At 41.2% G+C, this 20,737-nt stretch overlaps 1 protein-coding gene across 1 annotated transcript in view; it reads right to left on the reverse strand.

The window, feature by feature from the left end:
* Positions 1 to 18,579, reverse strand: part of RRP15 (ribosomal RNA processing 15 homolog) — a 61,497-nt gene extending 42,918 nt beyond the window's left edge. The window contains exons 1-2 of the mRNA XM_030194645.1: positions 18,464 to 18,579; positions 3,175 to 3,446 (exon numbers count right to left, since the gene is read on the reverse strand). Coding sequence (XP_030050505.1) covers positions 3,175 to 3,446; positions 18,464 to 18,527 — 336 coding nt within the window. The 5' untranslated portion in view covers positions 18,528 to 18,579. The remainder of the gene's footprint in view (positions 1 to 3,174; positions 3,447 to 18,463) is intronic.
* Positions 18,580 to 20,737: the final 2,158 nt, after the last annotated feature.

Here is a 20,737-nt window from a genome sequence, read left to right on the forward strand (position 1 = left end):
CTCAGTGTAATGAGGTGTTGTTGGTTTGAAAGCCAGAGCTTGGTCTTTGGCAGAACAGGAACATATTTGAAGAAGCTAGGTACTAATTTTTTGTTTTCCTTTTCTCGCCATTTTTTAAAATCTCTTCCCTTCTCCCTCCTATCCTGTAGCCTCTTCTCACTGCAGCCGGACAGCAGGGGTGTTCAGTGAGTGACCCAGCAACACGGGACTGACCTGGACTGCGTTTACTCCTCTGTGGAGCCTGCCTGCTGCTGCTGCTTTTCTCTTGAGTCAGCTCTGAGAGTAGCTGCAGCTGTTGGGTATTGCTCAGTGTTAAGTGCTAGGCAGTGAAGTTTAGGTTCCTGGGATTTTTTTCCAGCCTACTCATAGGTCCATCAGATCACATTAATTAGCCTTCCTTGTATTATATAGGTACCAATCAAGAAAAAGGGCTCTTGTGTAAGAGAGATGTAATCTGAGATTGCCATGTCTAGAAAACTATAAATTTATATGGTCCTAATAAAACAGGCACATTTTTTACCCCCGTTTACTACCTCTGTCCTCTTCCCCCACTTTGAAATATAACAGGTCTGAGCTTAACACCCGGTAACGGATGCAGTTGAACTTTAGGGTAAAGAAAGAGATCTTGCAGTATGGAACAGAACAACATTCAAAATCGAGGATTTCAAAAGCTACTGTGACTTGTGCCAGTAAAAATGGGAATTTGTACATGAGAGCAAACAGGTCTCGGTGTGTGGATTCAGATGACACACTTGCCTGCTAGGCAGCTTTCTGGTTTATGGGGAAGATAAGAATCCTGTGGCTTTGCAAGTGGAGCTGTTCTGATGTTATACTTGATTAGACACATCTGGATTTGTGAAGTGGAAGAGAATGGCCAGAGGTTCTTGTTAAAATGACCAGTTAGCTCTCCTTATATGGCATACTCATCCATTTCTTGTTTTGCCCTGGTTCATGTGTGGATTTGTCTAATTTGGGACTAAATGTTCACAGATGCAAGGTAGTAGCTATACTGCTAGATAGCGCATCACACACATATGAGACATTCCAGCACTTACAGGGGTCTTTTTACTAAGCTGCTCTAAAAGGTCCAGTTTTTATTTCTGTCATTAATGGCCACACACTGATTTCCAAATTAACACATGGCAATTACTATCTGAGCCCTTACCGCCTCCTGTGTAGTAGGTGATAAGGGCTCTCACACTCTACTTGTGCAGTAATTGCCCACATTGCCCGATTCTTCCAGGTACGCCTGCTTCCCACTCCCCGTGCTAGAAAATCTCAACAATATAAGTCCTACAGAATAGGAGAAATACTCCCATCACTTTATATAAAAAATAAAAATAGTTGCATACCTGTTACAGACAACAATCCTGCAATTGTTTTCTTTAAAGAAGTTTTAAGAGCCTTGTGAAAAGTAAAATATATCTTAGGGCCCTGTTTACTAAAGTGCGCTAGCATTTTTAGTGTGCTAAGCTAACTGTGTAGACGCCCATAAGAGTATGGGCATCTACACGGTTAGCATGCGCTAATACTTATCTCTTGTTTGTCCTGTTTGTCTGTCCTAATTAGATTGTAAGCTCTGTCGAGCAGGGACTCTCTCTTCATATTCAAGTGTACAACGCTCTGTACGTCTAGTAGCGCTTTAGAAATGATTAGTAGTAGTAGTATGGGCCTGGTTCCGCCTGCCTGAAGTGGACTGCACCCACTAAAATTGCTCCAGGGCTGTGATGGACCTGAGTATGACATCTGAGGCTGGCAATCATTAATTTTGAAAGATTTTTGAGGGTGGGAGGGGGTTAGTGACCACTGGGGGAGTAAGGGGAGGTCATCCCCGATTCTCTCCGGTGGTCATCTGGTCATTTCAGGCACCTTTTTTGTGCCTTGGTCATAAGAAAAACACAACCAGGTAAAGTCGTCCAAGAGTTCGTCAAGGACCTTGTTTCTTTCGATTATGTGTCAAAGACGTCCAAGTGTTAGGCACGCCCAAGTCCCGCCTTCACTACGCCTCCGATACGCCCCCGTGACAGAAAGCAGTTGGGGACGTCCAAAATCGGCTTTCGGTTATACCGATTTGGATGACCCTGGGAGGACGTCCATCTCCGATTTATGTCGAAAGATGAGCGTCCTTCTCGTTCGAAAATTAGCCCAATAGCCAGTTAGGCATTGATATTCAGTGCCAACCCAGCTATGTTTAGCAGTTAAAACAGGCCACATAAATAGCAGGCCTATCTTTAACTGCTAAAAAGTTAACCAGTTAGCACCGAATGTCGGCATAACTTTTTAACAATTAAAAAAACCCTGGATATTCAATGCTGACCGCCGGAAACAGCCCAGCATTGAATATCTGGGTTTAACACTGGCGGCAGACAGCAAAGGTACTGCCCAAAGCCGGCTGAATATTGCCAGTTTAAGTATGCAGTGCTAAGGTGATTTATTGAACAGACTAATTTTCAACACCAATTCACATACTATCAAAAAGTAAGATGGACAGTTCTAATACCTTAAGTTGTGGACTTTAAAGTCCCAAGGAAATGTCTATAGTTTATGCAGAATGACTGCCCAGTAAGTGATAACCAAGAGGGGCGCCACACAATTGGTAACATACCCTAGCCACTCTCCATGGCAGGCCAATGGAGTGGCAGATTAGCTTAAGATAATTTGCCTGTTTCTAAGAACCAAGAGGACCGCCAGTAATCACATGAACTGCTTGAGCTAAGTGCCCACGTCACAACAACTTTTGTTACAGGATGAAGTTAGTGTGTATGTGAATTTTAATTCTGCAGTTTAAACACACTTCGAGTATCTTGGTGAGGCGTCAAATACATTTGTTTTGTTTGGTGTCTGTGGCGAGGGGGGGGGGAATTATTTTACCTGCCTCCCCCCCCCCCCCCCCCCAATGTCCTACCTAATACAGATTTGTCAGCCCTGGTTCCTTTACCGCAGGAAGTAGCAGGGACTCCTCACCTGCCTGAGCCCGTCTCCTCTTCCAGGCATGAGTACCAGGTACAAAATTTCAGGCACTTAGGAAGCCTGGCACCTGAACGTCTTCCTAATTTGCTGACACTCCTATGTTCAACGAAAATTTGAATCCTATCACTTTTAGCTACCACCATCTTTACTATTAATCAATTCCAGGCATCCATTACCTTTCTCAGTAAAGCAACTGGAACGTACCTGTCTCTTTTCATCCAATCTTCTCTGTTTTTCTTTTCCTCTTTCCCTCTCCAGCTTTTTGTTTTTAAGCAGGATGATGGGCTTGCTTTCTGGGGTCTCTTTGCCAAGGATTCTTGCCATGGCATCTGCCCAGCCAGCGTTTTGATCTTTCCTGGATGCTGCTGTGTCTCCAGCCTCACTATCGTCTTTGTTCTTTCCATCACTGTCAGCCTCTCCTCTTTCGCCATCTGATGAAAAGCTGTCATCCGCGAAACCCAAACCGCTTTCAGAATCTAGAGAATGAAAGAAAAATAATTAATTTTAAAAATAGTGGAAATATGATTTCCACAGAGATTAATAGTAAGGACGTGTTTCCTAAAGTGCATGCAGTTAGCTCATGAGCATAACTGTTACAGCACAGTCATGACTGTTTTTTGTGTTACCTACATGCCTTGTTATAAGGGGGAAGGGGGAGTGGGTGGGTGGGTTCTTGGTAGAAAATGGACATGGAATGCATACTGCGGTAAAGTAAAGCAATGTGCAAACTGTCACTTGTGAAGTTAAGAGGCAACAAGTAGATCTGTGTTAATTGCAAACACACCAAACCAAACAAACAGAAAGGGTAACCAGCATACACAGAAATTACACAAACAAAAAAAGCAACACTGGGCCTTCAAGACTAAGACAACAGGAATATTTTATTGATAAACTAGGAAAAAATGCCCGTTTCTGAGCGGAATGAAACGGGCGCTAGCAAGGGGCCCTCTCCCTCCGTCCCTCGAAGCTACTTGCCTTGTTCGCTGTGGGCCGTTTCGGCCCTCGAGTGTCAATAGCTCCGCCCTCGACGTCATGACGTTTTGACGCGTCATGACGTTTTGACACGAGGGCGGTGCAGACACTCCAGGGCACACCGGATATCTTGGGCGCCTCAACTTCCGTGGAGGCTTCAGAACGTTGGGGTTGCCTTTTATATATATAGATGACCCGACATGGGCCATGTTTCAGGGTTTGAATGTAAATAGAATAAAATGTGTATGTATCCAATACCTCCGAATGTGAACGTAAAAAATCTTAAAACCATTTCTGTTCCATGCGTTTGGAAGAGCAGTTTGGGCTCGCCATCGCATTGCTGGTATTCGACTACCTCACCACCTGGATGAGCCAAATTCAAGACCCCTGATGACGCTTACACAGCGAAACATGAGCATGTTGGGTCCTGGTCGTATGGTGGAAAGATTATAAGGATATAAGAAAGTGAAACTTTAGAAAAGTGCTACAACGATTTAATGCACTATGGACAGTGAAGACGGGTTATGCCCGTAGCCTGGATGTGTATGACTGTTATCATCATTGACAATACAATGGTTTGCTGCAGGAAAGAATACTTTAACTTTACAAGTTGGTGACTCTGATCCATTGAACGCGATGTGAAAGAAGTTTGCTCTTGTGGGAGACTCCAATTCACTGGATATCTAAATGATTAAAGAGTAGTGACCATATGTTGTTGAGAAATTTTGATATGATGAGAAATTACCAGATATATGTCATTTAATTGTGTATTGAAAGAGTATTTTGGAAAAGTGTTTATGGTTTTAAGTGTGTTGGTGAATGAGAGTATGTATGTAGTGATTGATGTATAACAATGGGTTAAGGGAATGGATTTAATTTTAGTAAGGTTATATTAATTCATTAATAAAGATTTTTTTATAAATGTTAAACGGTTACTAGTGAGTAATTTGTAGTATAATGTGTAACCAATTATAGAGTATAGACCTTGATTGGGTTTGTGAAAACCATTTCTGTGAGACACGCTTGACTTTAAGATTTTTTTCCGTTCACATTCGGAGGTATTGGATACATACACATTTTATTCTATTTACATTCAAACCCTGACCCCTGAGGCAGGCGTTAACGCAGAAACACAGCCAGTGTCGGGTCATTTATCAATAAAATACTCATGTTGTCTTAGTCTTGAAGGCCCAGTGTTGCTTTTTTTGTTTAATTGCAAACACACAATGCGAAGTAAAGAACATTCCTGTATAATAGCTACATAAGGACAAGCTGGGAACATCCCCGGGAGTTAGTGCACAATTTTTCTGTTTAGTGCACATTAACTTTTACTTGTAACACGTAGTAAGTACTACTACTACTACTACTACACAAAACATTAATGCACGATATACAGCAGGCTTTTAAATTTCACAAACACAGCTTTTGAAAAACGTTTTGTCGCCAATGTAATAAACTGACGATTTGCAAATTATCAGAGTTAAAAAAAAAAACAAAAACAAAACCAACACCATCTATTTCCACACTTAGGGTTGATCCAGTCCTGGGCTTATCTCAATGCATGCAAGGACTTGTAGCCTGGCTTTTCTTAGGGAATCCAATGGGCTAATCAGAACCACAAGTCCCTGCATGCAATGGGGTAAGATCAGGATTGGATCAACCCTGTTGGTCGAATCTGGATCTAGTTGCCAATCCTATCCGCATTGGACTCTCTCTTCTTTTTCCTTTCCTGTCAGTATTCGAAACTCAAAGGAGATTGGCTCACGTACTAACAAAAGGGCATTAGGAGAAAAAAAAACAAAAACCTCCCCCCGAAAAAGGCTATGAAGTCTAAGGAACACTGAGCCAAAGAGCCCTTGAAACTGCAGCAATCCAGGGGATGATCAGCTACTTGGTCTCAGGTTAATGTCCAGTGGCATCCTCTTTGATAAATGGTAGCATCTGAACCCCAGAGGTGCCAGTGCCCAGTTAACAGTGCCTACCGAGAACAGCGAAGGTTGGAGGGGAAAGGGAAGGAGACCAAGGCCCACTTGGGCCAGCAGGGACTTTTTATTTTTTTTGACTACATCTAGTCACCTAAAGTGAAATGCTACATTTCACTTTAGAAGACCCTTTGGCTCCTGCACTAGAATCTTTCCTATAGATCTGGGACGTAACAAAAAGATTCAGTGCTAAAAGAAAAGTGAAAAAAAAAAAGTGCCAAAATTTAGCATCGTGCTTCACATTAGGACTAGTTTCTGATTTTGCCAGTTTGCAAGCCAACCATCCTACCCTTTAGTGTGGTGGTTTTTACTACAGATTTTTCTATGCTAAACCCTTACTACAACGGATTTAGGATTAGCATAGGAAAATCCACATTAGAATGCTATGCTAAAAGATAGCACAAACTTATTACAATGGCCCCCTTTATCCAGCAATGGTTCCACAAGCATTCATTCACAGTTACTTGGGAATTATAATTCTATTTTATCTCCCCTGCCTGCTCTCTCACTAGATGTTACTGCTGCACAATGCCCAAGACCACTTGCACTCCCACCACCACAGTGCTGTGAAACCTGTCTCAGAATACTCACCCAGGAATTGAACTCAGGTCTTCCATACCGTACTGGAGCCTAATGGTTAGCGAAGGGAACACAGAACATGGGGGACCGGGTTTCATTCCCATTCTAGCTCCTTTTGACCCTAAGCAAGCCACTTAACCCTCTCTTGCCCCAGGTACAAAAACTAGATTTGAGTCCAGGGACAGAAAAAGTGCCTGCATATGTAAACCACCAGTGAACCATCAGGTCACATCACAATCCACATACATTTTCAATATGTCTTAATATGGAAGAATTAAATCCTATCTGATAATTTTCTTTCCTTTAGTCATACCAGACCAATCCAGATGAATGGGTTATGTCCATCCAAAGAGGTTAGATTGAGAACAGGAGACGGTACGAGGCTATCTAGCCCATTTATGGACTGAAGCCAGTAGGCGTACCTTGCTGGCAGTAGGTGGAGTCACAAGTACACACAAAACAAAAGCAAATGCTATTGAAAGCAATAGGAAAAGATTATTGGAAATAATGGACTGCCTATGTGTGGTCCATCTGTAAAAAGTCAACAGCTGTTCCAATTGGAAAGGCAGTGCCTTAAAATGTGGAGGACAAAAGATTTTTTTTTAATTTTTACTTATTTGACAGCTTTTTAATTTATTTGAAAGTGTCCCATATGTAGATACAAATAAATGTCACTAAAACAGCTTCAAAAATTATTGTAGTTAGTATTTTGTAGGCTGTATTTTGTGCTCATTTTTCTACACTGTTCTATACAATACAGTAATACATGGGTAAATTTCAATGAGGGATGGGTTCATCTTAACTGTTGTTGCAATCTGCCTTGAAAATTCTGGTGTTATAAAGATTGGAAGTAAAATTAAACACTCTCCTTCATTGGGACATATGGAATCACATCTTTACCTCATCTCTTTTGTACAAATGGATTATTCTGTTTTGAGCATGTTTCAGGGACAAATGGTTTTCAGAAGTCAAAATAATGAAAATAAACATTTTCTTTCATGCAGGTCTCTCATTTGTTCAACTAAATGGGCTATTAACCCCCTAATGCAGACCATTGTTTTTCTTATATTTTTTTGTCCTTGTGATGACTGTGCCAAAACTGGAAATACAGTGAGACAGAATAATAGAATTCAGTAACATCCAAAACTTATTAATTAACATTATAAATGTGTTCGCATTTGGGTAATAACTGAGAAAATGTTGTTGAAAACCAGCTTGAAGAAATAAATATATATCACAGAACTGGAAAATATTGGCACATTTAGACTGACTCTGGATGTGAAGGTAGCTCTGCCCTCATTATTTAATATCTTCATCTTCTCTTTTAAATACTAGTAATAAACAACATTAAGTGCATTTTTATAATATATCACTGCATTCCACAAAACAAAAGGAGCAAGCTCCCACAAACCATCGGTTTTACTTGGGTTCAGGCAGTTTGTTGTGTTTAGCCCATTCTTGAATTGATGTTAGACAAGTGATCAGTTTATTCAAGGCTGTAGGTAAGTCAGGTTCAATGGGTATGAGTAGCCACACATCATCCGCATAGATGTAGAACTGAATGCCCATTGACCGAATCAGCTCAGCTAGTGGCTTGAGATAGATATTGAAAATGGAGATTCCTTGATGACAAGGAATCTCCATTTTCCCCAAACATCCCAGACAAGTCATTCAATTATTAATGTCAAAAGGATGTTGTCATTGGGCCTTTTATACCCACGGTACTTTATCACATTTCTGTTGCTCTTTTGTTTGTTTAAATTTTGGTCTAGTTTTATTTTGTTTTCCTCTTCTCCCAGCCTCTCTTTCCACCACTTCCACCCCTAATCCCTCTTCTCTTAGGGGCTCATTTTCAAAGCACTTAGACTTACAAAGTTCCATAGTAACTTAAGTGCTCTGAAAGTATGGTCCCACATGTTTCTCCCCATCTCTCCAGTCTCTCCCTGGACCATCCCAGCAGCAGCCACTACACCTCATTCTCCCATACCCCATCGCAATTTGCATCATCTGGCCTGCGACCCATCGGTATCTCTTACCACTATTAACAGCCTAGGAATTTTCCAGCCCTGCAAACTACATTTCTAAAATATCACTCTTCCTAGTTTTCAAATGTATTGAGTATCAATGTATTTTCCCCAAGATTGAACTTTTTTTGTTGTTGTTGCTTCTGGTGGGATTAGCAAATGTTTTTTTAGTAAGACACAATGTTTCAAACAGTGAAATAAACTTTTTAAATTAAAATAACTTGTGTTATACAAGGGCATAAAAAGCATTATCAACTTACAGCAGGGTCCAATGGCTTGTTTCTTTTATTAAAGCTGAAAGTACTCTTCCTTGGAAAAGATATCCTAGCATGATGTTAGCACTACAATACTGACATCTAGTGTTGTATGGAAAATCTCTAAAAATCAGGCTAATGGAAAAAAGGAATGCATCATTATTTATTAATTTGTTTCCTAGTACAGCTTGATTTCCTGTGCACCCTATCAAAAATGACCTTTTCAAAGTTGATGACATTTATTAGAAATGGCTTTTGAAACTCAAGGCTTTGTTCAATGATGTACCGCACTGTTACAAATTTGCACATTGAAGGATCACCCATTGCAAAAGCCTGCTTGCTTTTCATGCAGGATAAAAACAGCATGTTGCAACCACTTAAGCAGCACTACTACTACTACTTAACATTTCTAAAGCGCTACTAGGGTTACGCAGCGCTGTACAATTTAACATGGAAGGACAGTCCCTGCTCAAGGAGCTTACAATCTAAAAGACAGGTGTACAATCTAAAGACAAGTGTGGAGTCCGTCTGATAGGGAATACTATATTTCACAAAAGGTTAGGTGCCAAACGCAGCATTGAAGAGGTGAGTTTTAAGCAGAGATTTGAAAATGGGTAGGGAGGGAGCTTGGCGTAGGGGTTGAGGAAGATTGTTCCAGGCAAAGGGTGAGGCAAGGCAGAATGAGCGGAGCCTGGAGTTGGCAGTGGTGGAGAAGGGAACTGAAAGGAGGGATTTGTCCTGTGAGCGGAGGTTACGGGTGGGGAGTATAAAAGACCTTGCCAGGGACCAATAGAAGTGTAATGGTGCCATACTGGTTAACTTGACCATCATTCTTCAGATGTGTTGACTGGGAAAAGTCAAATTAAGAAAAGTCTTGCTATGAAATGGAAAAAAAAAACATTTTGACTCATGTTGTACAATGTAGACATCTTGTGCACACAGGCAGACCTACGTCCTCTAGTATTCACTTAAAAGACAGTAACATGGGGGGATTCCAAGATGGCCGCTGGCTTCCGCGACTAGCTGCAGCACTATCCCTTGCTCATGCCTAAAAGAAGAGGAAGGGCTGCTGCCCATGCCCCCCAGACCCCTTCCCAGATACCTGGACCGATTGATCGGTTTCTTTTGCTGCAGAGGGCTGGTGGAAGTGATCCCGGGACTCCCCCGAATTTAGACGCTGGCGATGGTGAGGAGCCTTCGGCGTCTTAAGGGCTCGAAACAACTCTGAGTCCCGAGGAGAGAGCTCCGCCCCCGCAACCAGTAGCAACGAGTTCCCCGTTCTTGGGGGCGACGGCGTCCTCCCGAAGGGGTTTCTCGACGTCGGAATCGCCGGAGACCCAAGAACAGCTTGCAACAGCGGAAGATAAGAGGTTTAACCCTCCTGAAGATCCTCGTTTGCCTGGAGAGATCTTGCGGGGAATGGAAGCGATAGGGGAGAAGAAAGCTGGACAAGGATTCACTTTTCCTGCTGACTTGACTATCAAACCGAAGGAGGTAACGTTAGATTCATTGTGGGACCTTATGTCCCAGCTGGGACAAATGTTTCTTTCCTATGTAACTACACAAACTCAGCAAATAACAGATATGGAACAGAAGATTGAAAAACTACTACATGGAAATGATTTAGAAAAATTTTCTTCTAGACTAGATACAATGGAACAAAAAATTCAAAAGATTGAGAATATACAACTGACTATTGTTAAAGATGTATCTAGCCTAAGAATTAAGACTAAGAACTTTGAAAACTATACCAGGAATCAAAATCTGCGCTTTGTAAATTTCCCTCAAGTACCTATGATAAAGCCTGGGGATATGTTAAGAAGATATTTACTTGAAAATCTTTGTATACCAGAAATTAATTTACCACCATTTTCAACTACCTTCCTCAAAAATTGCCTCAACAGAGTTTGAATGTAACAGCTCTTCTTGAGACATCGGATACTCAACAGGCTACGGCGGCAACTTTGGTTGCAACCGTGGCCTTAGCTCCTGACAAGGCATGGTTGTTCCAGATGTTTTTTAAGCATAGGGAGAAACCATTTCTTGGTTTTCGAATTTCCTTATTCCCGGATTTCTCAAGAGAGACTCAAAAGAAAAGGAAACAATTTCTCACAATGAAAATAGCAGTAACTCAAGCAGGAGGTACCTTTTTTTTGAGATACCCCTGCAAGTGTATAATAAGGTTTGATAATGTTAAATACGTGTTTACGGATCCGCCTCAGCTTTCAAAACTTATCGCTTCCAAGATCACATCTGGAGTTTCATAAATTTTGAATCACCAATCCCTTCGTGAAAGCTATTTTCTTCTATTTAAATTTTCCTTTTGATTTATCTCCTCTTTTTTCTTAAGATCTTGGAATCTTGTTTGTAGACTTGAGTGATAAAATTGGTAGATGATGATTATGTCTTAAGCATTATGTAAAAACATTTCCTTTAATTCTATCACTTTCTTTTCAAGAGGTTGTACTTGATTATAAATATTGTAAAGCAATTAAAAAAAAAAGTAACATAAGACTCAATATCACCCAGCCCAAAGGAATGTGGGTGGCCAGTTAAATGAATCAAAGGTAACACAGAATTTTATCAGTTATGCAAACAGCAAATAAAATATGCATAAATATGTTTAGCAGTTGGTCACCACATTGAGCCACTGCTTCCAAACATTTTATCAGATATGACCCCATTCTAAACACTTCTATTTTGTTTTCGTCATCTGGAGTCTTGAATTTTGATATCTACTTCCCTCATCCACTTCCTCTCCCCCAGCCAAAATAATAGCAAGGTTGGCAACAGTTAGCAGAGGACCTTGGTTTCAGTGTACAAACACTCACAGACCATGGGTTTCCAGTCTAACAAGACATGCTATATGATGCCTGCTACTACTGGAGGTCAAGAGGGAGAGGCAGCAGCCCTATTTCCATTGGGGTCTCCATCTACATTTTGTGAACAGTTATACTGAGTGCATACATTCAGCCACGCAAAGTCATGAACATGGTACTCAAGTGCAAAAGATCAGATTGTTCCCTTCTTGCTGCTGGATTGATTTATCTGTATTTATTTATGCATTTATTTGTTGCATTTGTATCCCACCTTATCCCACCTCTTTGCAGGCTCAAAGTGGCTTACAATACATCATGAGTAGTGGAGGAATGTTAGTAAATAAACATTTAGTATTACAGAGTATTGGTCAGCATGATGATAAGTAAACAAAGTTATAGTATTGTCAGGAAGCACCTCTCCGTGCTGTCCGCTCTCAACCCGCACCTCTCCGTGCTGTCTGTCTTCACCCACACAATTGGGGCTAATCCACCTCCTAAGAGGAACTGCTCCTGCTCACTTGCAAAAAGTAATTATTCACAGTACCAAATTTATCCTGCAGAGTACTTTATTACACCGCGGTACCAGTGGGAAAAACAGTATGTTCACTGTACCACAGCTGTTGGTCTCCGTGCACTTTGTTTCACTTTTCCAACACACCAAACAAACAACAGTTCAGTCTTAGAATTAGCTAAAGACTTGGGAAAACCTGTGGTTCAGTCTATTCCTCCGCTACTCTCTGCTACTGCCTAGGAGTTAGAGGCATTTTCACCACCCTCATTTGCCAGACACCAACACTCTGACAACCTCCCACAAATGTTCAGACTGACCTCCTTCAGGTAATTAATTCCCACAGTTCCATGAAGCCAGACCGCATCTAGGCAATGTCACTTAGCGGCCCCAAATCTCTGGCTTCTCTCTCTCTGCAGTCTCTTCCTTTTCCACCTCCCTTTGTCCTGAGCAAAATAACTCCATTTGCTCCTCACCAACCTCTTTCCTTTCGCTTTCCTCCCCTAGTTCAATCTCCTCCCACTCCATGGAGTCCTCACCCACCCTCTCTCCCAGGTGCTGCTCCTCCCCCTGATTATCCTCCATCTCCCAATCACCCCCTGACTCTACTACCTGCTGGGAGTTGTGGTACTGTTTCTCTTGTTCCCTCCTTCCTTGCAAGTGTTGCTGGGCTCTGTAGTTCTCTTCCCTTTTCATCAGTCTCCTACTCCCTTTTCCCCTCTGAGGGTTTTTCTTCTTTCCCCGCTTACTGTCCCTATCAGCTTTTCTCTGCCTTCCTTCTACCTCCTCCTTACAGTATACAAGCAGATATTTGAGAAACAGTTCTAAACATAGATAGGCGAGTTGTGCATATTCACATTGGTTGATCTTTGTGGTATGCTTTATTAAAGAAATGGGTCTTCAGTGTTATGCGGAAGTTCGTTCTTTCGTAGATCGATTTTAAGCTGCGCGGCAGTGCGTTCCATAACTGTGTGCTCAGGTAGCTAAAGTTTGATGCGTGCATTAGTTTGTATTTCATTCCTTTGCAGCTGGGGAAGTGTAGATCAAGGAATGTGCAGGATGATCTTTTGGCATTCCTAGGTGGTAGGTCTATCAAGTCAGACATATAAGCTGGTGCATCTCCATGGATGATTTTGTGAACTAGTGAGCATATTTTGAACGTGATGTGTTCCTTAAGTGGGAGCCAGTGTAGTTTTTCTCATAAAGGCTTGGCATTTTCAAATTTTGGTTTGCCAAATATGAGTCTAGCTGCAGTGTTCTGGGCTGTCTGTAGTTTCTTGATTATTTGTTCTTTGCAGCCGGCAAATAGTGCGTTGCAGTAGTCTAGATGACTGAGCACCATTGATTGTACCAGGTTGCAGAAAACACTCCTTGGGAAGAAAGGTCTTATTCTTTTTAGTTTCCACATTGAGTGGAACATCTTCTTGGTTGTGTTTTTCACGTGGCTCTCTAGAGTTAGGTGTCGATCAATGGTGACTCCAAGAATTTTTAGGGTTTCTGAAATAGGAAGGTTTAAAGTTGGTGTGTTAATGGCGGTAAATTCTTTCTTGTTGTGCTGGGAGGTGAGTATTAGGCACTGGGTTTTTTCTGCATTGAGTTTTAGCCGAAATGCGTCCGCCCAGGAATGCATGATATTGAGACTTTGGTTGATGTCATTGAAAATTTCTTTTAGGTCTTGTTTGAATGGGATGTAGATCGTTACGTCATCTGCATAAATGTATGGATTAAGGTTTTGATTTGAAAGTAATTTTGCCAAGGGTATCATCATCAAGTTGAATAGAGTTGGCGAAAGGGAGGATCCTTGTGGTACTCTGCATTCAGGTATCCACCCGGCTGAAATAGTCGAGTTGGATGTTACTTGGTATGATCTTGTGGTTAAGAATCCCTTGAACCAGTTGAGGACGTTGCCTCCGATTCCAAAGTATTCAAGAATATTTAATAAAATTCCGTGATCAACCATGTCGAAAGCGCTTGACATGTCAAATTGTAAAAGTAGTATGTTCTTCCCAGACACAATCGTTTGTTTGACTTTAGTCATGAGAGTTACTAATACTGTTTCGGTACTGTGGTTAGACCGAAATCCTGACTGGGAATCGTGAAGTATTGAAAATTTATCTAGATAATTTGTAAGTTGTTTGGTCACCAACCCTTCCGTTAATTTCATCGGGTTTCTAGAGAACTTTGAAACTGGGTATTCCTTCTTTGAAAAAGTTTGGTTTAAATCTATTCTCGAAGCCTCTTTTCCATGTGTTGGAGCTAGACTATGGAATAAACTTCCTTTAGATCTGAGATTTGCATTTTCTTTTTCCTCTTTTAGGCAACTGTTAAAGACCTATTTGTTTGACTAAAATTTTAAGTTAGCTTTTTTAAAAAATAAGTTTTTGCTTTTGATGACATTGTTGTTTGGATATTTGTTATTTTCTCAAGACCAAACATCCCAATAAAACAACCAAATTAAGGACCCCAATTACTAAGTTGCACTTTAGGCACGCTAATGCTAAAGACACCCACAGAAATATATGAGTCATTCCGTGTCAAGTGGACCAATTTTAAAGGTCGTCCCCACCTCACCATCTCAGATTTTGATGAAATTTGGTACATAGTTTCTTTATGATACAAAACTAAGCTGTGCAAAATTTTAGTTCAAAAGACTAAAAATTGGAGGTTCTAGGGGACCTCAAGTAAAGGGTTGCAAAATGTCGCCTGAGCAAAAATGACATTTTGGGCCAACTTCCAGAAGCTGTAAAACTGGAAGTTTTAGTAGTACAAGGGGGCTATTTGGAGAACCTGCACTACTTTTAGGGCTTAATGAACTGGCAAAACCCCATGTTCCTAGTCCTCTTACGTTTTGAATGGTTTAGGCTCAAACTTTGCCAAAAAAAACCCGGCAAAAATCAATTTACAGCGATGTTGAGGCTGCTGTAGTTTCTAAACTAGTTGGCCTTTCAGGTTGATTTTTGGTAGGTGTACTAAATGCACGGCTGTAATGAGGCATTTCAATTTGCAGCACTTTCCTTCAAGTGGTTGAAAAATTATAAGCGTTCAAAGTTGGTATAAAAAGCATTTTTGCCCATTTTGGGCTATCTTTGATGCCCAAAATTTAAATGAAATCACCAACGAGATCAACCAAAGCCTCCAAATAATGCACCCCTGGGCAGATGCATTCCAACTAAAACTTAATGCAGAAAAAACACAATGTCTTGTACTCACCTCACAACATAACACAAAAAACATCACCACCATAATCACACCATAATCACAAAACTTGAAAATTCTCGGAGTCACCACTGATCGAAACCCTACTCTTGATACCCACTTGAAAAACACAACGAAAAAGATGTTCTACACCAAGTGGAAACTTAAAAGAGTAAAACCTTTCTTTCCGAAATACATCTTCCGTACCCTGGTACAGTCAATGGTAATAAACCATATGGACTACTGCATTGCACTATACGCCGGCTGCAAAGAACAGACAATCAAAAAACTCCAAACTGCCCAGAATACAGCCGCCAGACTCATATTTGGAAAAACCAAATATGAAAGCGCAAAACCCCTAAAAGAGAAACTTCACTGGCTTCCATTTAAGGAACGCATTGCGCTCAAGATCTGCACGATTGTACACAAAATCATTCATGCAGATGCCCCAATCTACAAGCTAAACCTCGTGGACCTACCTCCCAGAAACGCCACAAGATCATCCCGCAAATTTCTCAACCTGCACTACCCCAGCTGCAAAGGACTTAAATACAAGCTGGTGCACACCACTACCTTCTCTTACAAGAGCACGCAGATATGGAATGCATTACCTACAGACCTGAAAACAATCAAAGAAACAACTATCTTTCAAAAATCTCTGAAAACATTCTTCTTCAACAAGGCCTACAATGAGAACCCATAACCTAACTAAGGCCACTCAATTATGAACGCATATCTTCTATAACTACTCTATCAACTCTCTTCCTTCTTCCCTCTCCCCTTCCTTAATCGCTAGACATTAATAACTGTATCCTATATCCTGTTATAACAAAGTTATCAAATCTATGTAAGCCACACTGAGCCTGCAAATAGGTGGGGGAATGTGGAATACAAATGCAATAAATAATAATAATATTAGCCGCCAAGTTCATACAAAGTTAATGCTCAATAGAAAATAAATCTGTTGACTGCCTATGTTTCATTATTGCTACCAAGTATTACATATTATGGACATTTGCTTTAAACTTTGATTGTTTTAATTTGTTTATCCAGACTTTACATGCACATGGTATTTGCTTGTTGAACCCAAAGGTGAAACATAAGGGTGGTTAAACAATTTGGTATAAACCGTTGTGCTGTAGAAGTTGTTGTTTACTTTTGCCATGTGTATGGATGCCTGTTCTGGTGTGTGCATGTGATAATATCTGAATAACTGTCTATACATATGGCTATGATTTCTTAACATTCGGCATCATTAAAAGGAACAGACTTTTAAATGCCCAATTGGGTATATATGCCAATCTCAACTTTGTTAAATGTTTCAGACGTATCCAGCGACCTGCTCCCATGATGTTACTGAATTCTATTATTCTGTCTCACTGTTATTGCCAAATGTAAGCCACATTAAGTGTGCTTTGGATAATGTGGGATATAAATGCCAAATTAAAAAAAAATCCTTTATCCTCCACCACTGCCTATCCAACTGGATGGTGATGGCAAGGAACGTAAGGGCCCTGTTTACTAAGCCGCGCTGTAGGAGCACAAACAATAGAGACACCCATTATATTCCTATAGGTGTCTCTATCGTTAGCGCACACTAAAATGTTTGTGCCTACAACGGTGGCTTAGTAAACAGGACCCTAAGTTTGGTACAGTGAAGACTAACTCAAAATAACCTGCTCCTTAGCTGGGCTCTAGTACTACCATATTGAAAATGTGACTGTAACATGCCTTTGTGGTTATGTTCCACTAATAATTAAAACATTAACTGCCTAGGATTATATAACCTTTGTATGCATGATTAGGAACAAAAACACACAATTATTTATGCAATATCATAATTCCTCATGTACAGCCACAAAACATCCTTTTAGGGTGGATAGTGATCACAGTGAGCTCCTTTTATCAACAACCAGACAGATAAAAGTTTTCAGTTCTGGCACAGCATGTCAGCACAAGAAAAAAAAAAAAAAAAAAGAAAACCAATGCACTGCATTGAGGGCTTATAACCCATTTAGTTACGTTTAAATAAATGAGAGAAATGCATGAAAAAAAATTATTTTGACTTATAAGCGTGCTCAAAACAGAATAATCCATTTGTGTATCTAAAATGTAAACTACAAAAGAGATGAAGTGAAGATGTGATTCCATGTGCCCCGAAAGGACATCTTAATTTTACTTCCATTTAATTTAAATGTATTCCATCTTTATAACACCAGGCTTCCCAAGGCAGATTACAGTAATAGTTATGAACCCATCAGAAAACAGGACATCCTCACTTACATTTAAGCCACGTATTACTGTGTTCTATAGAACAGTGTAGAAAATTAGCACAACAGTTTATTACTGCTGGTTCTACCAGCTACAATAATTTTTTTAACCTGTTTTAGTGAGACTCAATTGTATTTCATGATATGTATCTAGATATGAGAAGCTTTCAAATAAATAAAAAAAAAAAGATCCATTATCCTCCACCTTTCAAGGCACTGCCTATCCAATTGGAACAGCTTTAGACTTTTTACAAATGGACAACACATAAGCAGTTCGTTATTTCTAATAATCTTTTGCTATTGTTTTTTTTTTTTTAACAGCGTTTGATATTGTTTTGGGTGACCTAAAAATGACGGCAAACTCCGCCTGCCTTCCTCCCACATAATGGGCTAGATAGGCTCATGCCATCTCCTGTTCTCAATCCATCCTCCTAATGGGTGGGCCCCTAGAACCACGACCTCACCATCACCAATGTTTTGTCCAACACTGCAAGCATCAGCACTGCAGCTAAAGGGGGGGGGGGGGGGGGGGGGGGGGTACAACCAAAAAATGTGTTCTGCTGGGACAACCAAAAAATGTGTTCTGCTGACTCTGGGGAAAGACTTTAGTTTGCACAACTGAAATGTTGTTCAAGAATCCTCTAGAAACGGCGAAACTTTGCTCTAAATTCAGACGCACTATACAATCATAACAAGAGCTCAAAGATATTTTGCTCTATGGAATTTTTAACACTATCTATCTACTAGTGGTAGGGTGCCGGGGGTTCCTTCAGAGTCCTCCTAGTGCAAGGTAGTCCAGCACTGCAGCTACGAGACAGAGAGGAACGAGAACCCCGCAGACATCAAGCTGTTAGAGCCAAAGTGAAATAGACATGAAAGTGTCACATTACCGCTCCTACACCGGCGCGATCGGTTGCTGGAAGTTGCACGTGGAACCCTCGTGGGCGCTGCCATCTCCACCGGTCCGGAAATGGAATTCAGACGATCGGGAATGATGCGGCGAGCAGCTGTGTGGAGGCCGGAAAAGGAAGCGCAAACGGGGGATTCTGGGAAATGTAGTACGTCTGCCTGGGCTTGTCATTAGAATAAAGGGGACATGGGAGTTTAAAACTACAACATCCAGGGAGCACATTAGTGTTTGAGATTGAGAAATGTTGTAAAAAGGAAAAGGCCGCCAACGCCGATGATAAACCAGAGCGAGGAAAAAAATTATTTTACTGGGGAAGGGAGTGAGCGACTTTGTGGGATTATAGGTGATTGGGAAGTGATGTTTGTTTGGGGCATGTTTTTGTTTTTCTTTTTAACTCATTCTTGTTTATTTATGTTCCTAGTCTAGCTTTCTCCATTTATTAGCACTACAAGGCACCAAAGTACAGAGTGAGAGGTTAAAATACAATGTTGTGTTCATGGATGTAGCAGGCTATGGTGCTCATTTTCAAAGCACTTTGACTTAGAAAGTTACATATTTATTTTCAAAGCACTTTTACACATTTCCATAGTAACCTATGGAACTTTGTAATTCTAAGTGCTTTAAAATGAGCCCTATAGTAATCTATGGAACTTTCTAAGTATGCGCTTGGAAAATGAGCTCCTTACTGTAACTAGGGATGCATTTCTGAGATTCTTTAATATGTAACTTGTCAATTTGTATTTCTTATCTTATCATTATTTTTTATTCTTTAATTTATTTAGGGATGTATTTTGATCAAAATTTGTAAATGCCATTAGTCATAGGATTAAACGTAAAATTCAAGGTATGTTATTTACAGAGATGCCAAGGGTGGGCCATCCCAAGCTGGAAATTTAAAGCCAATGAGTGAGATTTCTCTCACAGGCCCCTGCCATGTATTAAACTAGCGCTAGCTAGAACAGACAAACAAGAGATAAGGGAATATTAAAGTGAGGATGATAAAATAAGGGTTCTGAACAAGTGAATAAGGGTTAGGAGTTAAAAGCAGCATCAAAAAGGTGGGCTTTTACCTTAGATTTGAAGACAGCCAGAAATGGAGCTTGACGTACCGGCTCAGGAAGTCTATTCCAGGCATATGGTGCAGCAAGATAAAAAGAACGGAGTCTGGAGTTAGCAGTGTAGGAGAAGGGAGCAGATAAGAGAAATTTACCCAGTGAATGGAGTTCCCGGGGAGGAATGTAGGGAGAGATGAGAATGGAGAGGTACTGAGGAGCTGCAGAGTAAATGCACTTATAGGTAAATAAGAAGAGTTTGAACTGTATGCGGAAACGGATAGGAAGCCAGTGAAGTGACTTGAGGAGAGGGCTAATATGAGCATAACGACGCTGGCGGAATATTAGTCGTGCAGCAGAATTTTGAACAGATTGAAGAGGAGAGAGATGGCTAAGTGGGAGACCTGTGAGAAGCAAGTTGCAATAGTCTAAGCGAGAGGTGATAAGTGTGGATGAGGGTTCTGGTAGTGTGCTATTTTTTTCTACCTTTGTTGTCTGGTAATTTTACTTTTCTAATCGTGTTGGTCTCAGTCTCTGGTTTCTGCTTTCTTCTGTCTTCTCTTAACTGTCTTACCAGGGTCTCCTTTTCCATTGGCACTTCTGTTCTCGCCATGTCCACCATCCCTTCTCTTGGTATCGCTATCCACCCTCCCAGCATCACCTCTGTGTCCTTGCCCCTATCTTGCTGCCACATTGAGCATCTCCTCCCTCTGTGTCCATATTCTTGCCCTGTCAGACATAACTTCTGTGTTCCTATGTCCACCCCACCCCATCATATCAGCATTTCTCCCTCCTGTCCCCTGTGAGGTCAGCATCTCTCCCTCTCTTCCCTCCTGCACACCCCTCCTCCCCCCAGAGTCCAGCAAGTGTTCCTCTCGCTTCCTTCACTCCTGTTCTGTCTCCCCTTTGGAGTTCCAGCACCTCTCCCTCTCTCCTCATCATCTTGGCATCTCTCTTTCTCTCCTCTCCCCCCCCCCCCCCCCTCCTCATCCTGGCATCTCTTTCTCCCTATCTCTTCCCCTCCTTCTTATCCTGGCATCTCTTTCTCTCTCCCACCCCCATCTTGGTATCTCTTTCTCTCTCCCCCCCCCCCTCCTCCTCATCCTGGCATCTCTTTCTGCCCCCCCCCCCCATCCTGGTATCTCTTTCTCTCCCCCTTTCTCATCCTGACATCTTTCTCTCTCCCTCCTCCCCCCCCCCCC

This window comes from Microcaecilia unicolor, chromosome 3 (genome assembly GCF_901765095.1).
Source record: "Microcaecilia unicolor chromosome 3, aMicUni1.1, whole genome shotgun sequence".
Lineage (NCBI taxonomy): Eukaryota > Metazoa > Chordata > Amphibia > Gymnophiona > Siphonopidae > Microcaecilia > Microcaecilia unicolor.